Consider the following 5,522-nt stretch of genomic DNA (forward strand, 5'->3'; position numbering starts at 1 on the left):
CACCGGCACCCCAGTACACCCACACTCTCTCAAAGCAAATATCTAACTACACCTCACAACACTCTCTAATCAAAGAGTACAGAGGAAAAGAAAAATCAGATACAAGTTTAAAGTGTTTCTGACTGGTGCAAAAACAAATGGAGAACTTAGCTTCATATTTATAGCCTAAGCCACCCACTCTATTTGCTATCCTAAGCAATGTGGGACTAATTCAACCAAATCCTAACAGTATATTTGGAAAGAAAAATATTAATTATAAAAAAATTGGTAATAAGAATAAAATTGATGCAAATAAAAAATTTGTAGCACAAAATTAAAACAAATCAAAACTTAGGAATATTTTTGAATTTTTAGCAAACTTTAAGGATAAAAAATATATTTTACTTAAAAATTAATTAATCATTTTAAAAATCGGACTTAAATTAATTCATCCGAATTTTGAGACCAAAATAAGGGAAAGATGATGTTTGTAAGTTTAAATTATATTATATATATTTTTAAATATGTAAGTCTTATTTGGGTTTATTTGATATTTATATAGGTTTTTTTTATTTGTCTTATACTTATTTTTTTATTTTAGAATTTGTCAATGATCGAATTTTAAATTTTTTTGGACAAAAAATTTCTGATATTATATAATGAAATTACTCATTTTAAAAATTTAAGTTGATGAGAGAAATCAACGAAAATAATTATTAACAGGACACTCAGTGTATAATGAGATGAAGTTAATGTGTATTTAGTTTTTTAGTTGGTATTGACAATTAAAGAGCATCATTATAATTTATAAAACTATATATAAATTGTAAAGTACGTACAACCATTTTATATGAAAAAAAAGGGATGGACGAAAAAGTTGATATTATTCTTTTATTTATGAGAAATATTTTGATAATATGAAGAATAGAATAAAATAGATGACATATATATTGATGATTGTGACTGAGTGAGGTTTGTTTTGTAGAAAATATCAATATAGAAGAATGAATTTTGTAATACAGTTGAATCTTAGAAATTAAATGATAATTTTGTATGATAAACGTGAATACATTTGACTGGAGTCTCTAGTCTCTAGTCTCTACCATGGACTGTGTTCTTCCGCGTTCTCCACATTTTCACACGTTAACCACGTTTCACTCTCTCCGTCCACCCTCACTTGCAATATGATCTTAATTTTATCTCACTGGTCGGTAATATGACTAGTATCCCTTTCTTTGAATGATCATATTTTTATTTTTTATTTTTTCAATTATATATACTAGTTGATTCTTTTCCGATCCTTTTAAAATGCATATGAGAAAGTGAATTCCAAGACATATGCCACAATACATCATGGATTAAACTCTTTTAAAATAAAAAATAGAATTTAATTATTTTAAATTAAAATAATAAGATNTATCTCTTATAATTTTCTTTTTCTAAATAAAATATAATTGATTATAACTATATTAGATGTATATTAAAATCAGTCACTAAATTAAAATATAAAAAATATATATATTTATATAAATAAATAATGACTAATTTCGATAGTTAGTTTTAGTATATACATAATATTTTTTATTATATTTTTTATTGGATTTTTATTTTTTGTATTGTAATATAGGTAGTATTTTTCAATAATATAAAAACTTAATGTATTTTCATACTATAAATTTGATTACAAATCTGAGGGTCATGTTCGTATTCCAACGTAAAAAAATTTTTGAACATACAAATTAAACCCTCCAATTTAGATTTTCTATTTTTTTTTTGTTTTTTAGCCGACCCTTAGATTTGTAGTTTTTAATTTAAACAAAAAAATTGTCTCCATATTCATAAAAAATACACTAACTCTCCATAATTATGCATAATACACTCCTCCAATCTATTACCAAAAAAATTAGTCTTTTTTATTTGTTTGGTATAATAATAATAATATAGAAGATAATTTTTTTGTTAGTAAATACTTTAAATACCCTTATTAAAAAGAATAAAAACAGAAAAAGAATATATTTTTTATATTCTCAACAAATCTTAGGATTTATTATTACCAAAACAAAAATGAAATAAGATTATCCCCATTCACCAAAAAAGTAGAATAAATAAGAGTTGAATGATGTGACAGCCATTCCTTATTTGTTCTCTTTCCCAATATATAAACCACCATTGCCACCCTCACTCTCTCCACACACACCCCAATAACCTTCCACTTTTTTTTTTTTCTTTATATTTTCTTTCTTTCTCATTCTCATTCCAATTTCCAAACTCTTCTCACTTCTCAGATCTTCTTCAACCATGGCTTCCTCATCAACTACTTCTTCTCTCAAAACACTCTCTTCTTTCTCTCTCAAAGCTTCCAACTTTCACCCAACAGCAACAATCTTACCCTTCACTACTTCATACTCATCATCATCTCTCTCTAAAACACTGAAACTAAACATCACCACTTCACCACACTACTCATCAGTTCCTAAAAGGTCTTTTACTTTAAGAAGCCAAGCTCAATCATCATCTGACTCAGGTAACTGAACGCTTTTGTGTTTTGGCAACACTTTTTATTGTGTTGCTCTGAAACTGTGGTTTAATTTCTTTCTGCTTGAATATATGCGTTGACTCTCTGATTTTTTTTTTGTGGTTGATGATGATGATGCATGTTGCAGTGAAAGTTCAAGAACTGAGTGTTTATGAGATCAATGAGAGAGATCGTGGAAGCCCTGCATATCTTCGATTAAGTCAAAAGAGTGTCAATTCTCTTGGAGATCTAGTCCCTTTCAGCAACAAGGTTAGAATACCTCTTTTGATTTCTTCTAAAATAAAATACTTAATTACTTACAATTTTACCTTTTTTTCATTTTTGGTATATGATCTATCAATTTATTTCGGCACCAAAACAAAATGGTAAAAACTCATATATAAAGTTGACCATTGAGAGTCCTTAAATATAAAATCTAAGGTGGAAACTGAAATACAGTTGACTTCACGAGAAATTGATAATTGAAACCCGTTGACTGATTTGACTAATTTTTCATCTAACGTTTCTCAACTATCAACTGCACTTAAAGACGAATGCATATGAGTTTTCACCAAAATCTAAACTTATAAAACTAACAAATTAACTCAAATATTAAACTTAGATAACTTAATCTCTAACAATTTCAACCTACAATGCATAATCAAATAAGGTAGGCAACAACTCACATTAAGAAATTTTCATGTGAAAATTATAACTCATATCTTGATATATATTATGTTAAATAGATTGGTCATAGTTACCAATTATTTCCATGATCTCTGCTAATTCGATTAACGGTAATACTAGGGAAACAAAAAAAAAAGTCGGATTCATAATGAATACTAAATAAAACAGGCAAGTTCTGATTGTTTTTGACTAGTTCTTTTTTGTTATCAAACATTTCCATTTGATTAATTGTTCAATTTTGTGTATCTTAAGTTAATTTACAGCACTTGAAATTCCAACATGCACCATGATTAAAGAACTTGAATTTTGCAGTAGAAACTTATGTTATGGTGATTTGATTGATGCAGTTGTACACAGGGTGCCTTCAAAAGCGAGTGGGTGTTCTAATCCAAAACAAATCAGAGAAGAAAGGGGACAGGTATGAAGCCATATACAGCTTCTACTTTGGAGACTATGGCCACATTTCAGTACAAGGATCATACCTCACTTATGAGGACACCTACCTCGCCGTCACCGGCGGCTCCGGCATCTTTGAAGGTGCCTATGGACAAGTCAAGCTTCACCAGATTATCTTCCCTTTTAAGCTCTTCTACACTTTTTACCTCAAAGGTATCAAGGACTTGCCTCAAGAGCTTCTTTCCAAGCCCGTTGACCCAAGCCCGTCTGTTGAGCCCACCCCAGATGCCAAGGCCTGTCACCCTCATGCTGTTATTTCTGGTTTCACTGACTGAGAGGAAAAAGGAACAAAATTTAATGTCTTAGTTGGTTTCATGTTGTTTACTTTTTCTTCTTCCTTCATAAACTAGACAAGCCGAATTTAATTTCTTTGTTGTAATGACTTTTCTGGATTCTGCTACGTTGACATGATTGTTGTTAGTGACTTGCATAGGATCCAATTCATCTTAGTTGTGTGTTTAGAGATGATGAAAAATTAGACATTTATTGTTTAGAGGAATAATTAGATGATGTTATCAAAAGTAATTGAATTAATTTATTTTGATAAGTCATCATCATCCATGTTTGTTTCACACTACAATAAATATTTATTTATTTTTGGTATAAAATTATGTTTAAAACGGATGTAAGGTGAAAATTAAAAGAGAGGTGCTGAATTGTTATGTAGTTATCATTCTGGTTATTGGAGATTAATTTTTGTGGGGATGTCCCGTTGAATAACAATAGGCAATTCTTTCATGTGAGAATATTTTTTCAGTTTCAATGTGTCATTACTATTTTCGAATCAATATCAAATTGTTAAAGTAGCGTTTATTTTCAGGAATTGGGATTGAGAGAGAAATTGAGATTTAGTATTGTGTTTGGCGATTAGAAAATTAAAATATAATACTAAGATATAAAATATTTTAGTATATTTTACATTAAATACAATACAAAAACTTAATTTAGTCTCTATCTCTCAATTTTAGTGATCTTTTTAATGCAGTCTAAAATATATATGATACGATAGGGTTTAGATTTCAATCTAATTTTATTTGTAAGTTAATCTTTTTTTAAAATTTAACCTTATTTTACCCGAGTTAAAAAAAAACACTCTAATCTTATTCACACTCTAATATTTCACATCTTAAATTATTTTTTTTTTGTAATCAAACACAATATTTAATTATTCTATATTTTATAAACATATTAATAAAAAAATATAAAACTAAATATATATTAAAATTAGAAACAGCAAATCATAATATAATTTATATTAAAATTACAAAAAAGAGAGAATGTGGGTTTAATTTTATTATACATATATAATACATTTTAACTATGTACTATTATATATAAAAGTACTAATAAATTTAACAGGATTAGGTTTAAACTCACATTTGACTCTATTTATAAGTTAACTCGTTCTATTCTCAAATCGATTTATTGTAAGTTCGATTATCAATTCTATTTAAACAAATTAGATCGAAATCGAATTGAATATCCTTAATAGCGTCAATATTAACAAGCTGAAATTATTATGTATTGAAAAGGTTAATTTATTTGTCTATTTAAAGGAGGACAAGGACTCTAAGAAACCAAAAAAAAGAAAGATTTCAAATAGATAATTCATAATGGTATAAAATTGGATTAGATCTAGGTTGACCAAGCATGAAGTGGGAAGTAAATTGAAGCGAAGTAGGAAACTAAACAAAAGGACTTGCTCCCCTGTTTTTCCAAGTTTTTCTTCCAAGTCTCTGAGCATCATCACCATCTTCTTTCTTTCTCGTGTAAGTTCTAAATGGTTGTTGTACAAGGTTCCAAGATTACCCTCCCAAATCCATGCACCACCCTCTCTTCAATCCTCTTTGAACCAACCTCTCTCTCTCTCGCACTAACCCACTCT

At 28.4% G+C, this 5,522-nt stretch overlaps 1 protein-coding gene across 1 annotated transcript; it reads left to right on the forward strand.

The window, feature by feature from the left end:
* Positions 1-2,165: 2,165 nt before the first annotated feature.
* On the forward strand, positions 2,166-4,184 carry LOC107471452 (allene oxide cyclase, chloroplastic). Its single transcript, XM_016090914.3, has 3 exons — positions 2,166-2,503; positions 2,643-2,764; positions 3,529-4,184. The coding sequence occupies exons 1-3, from the start codon at positions 2,278-2,280 to the stop codon at positions 3,910-3,912; spliced, it is 732 nt and encodes a 243-aa protein (XP_015946400.1). The 5' UTR covers positions 2,166-2,277; the 3' UTR covers positions 3,913-4,184.
* The last annotated feature ends 1,338 nt before the right edge of the window (positions 4,185-5,522 follow it).

This window comes from Arachis duranensis, chromosome 10 (genome assembly GCF_000817695.3).
Source record: "Arachis duranensis cultivar V14167 chromosome 10, aradu.V14167.gnm2.J7QH, whole genome shotgun sequence".
Taxonomy (NCBI): Eukaryota; Viridiplantae; Streptophyta; class Magnoliopsida; order Fabales; family Fabaceae; genus Arachis; species Arachis duranensis.

Excerpts from the sequence above, each read along its gene's own strand:
- LOC107471452 (XM_016090914.3), top strand. The coding sequence starts at position 2,278 with ATGGCTTCCTCATCAACTACTTCTTCTCTCAAAACACTCTCTTCTTTC. Across the intron at positions 2,504-2,642 it reads TCAATCATCATCTGACTCAG|TGAAAGTTCAAGAACTGAGT; the intron begins GTAACTGAACGC and ends TGCATGTTGCAG. Across the intron at positions 2,765-3,528 it reads TAGTCCCTTTCAGCAACAAG|TTGTACACAGGGTGCCTTCA; the intron begins GTTAGAATACCT and ends TGATTGATGCAG.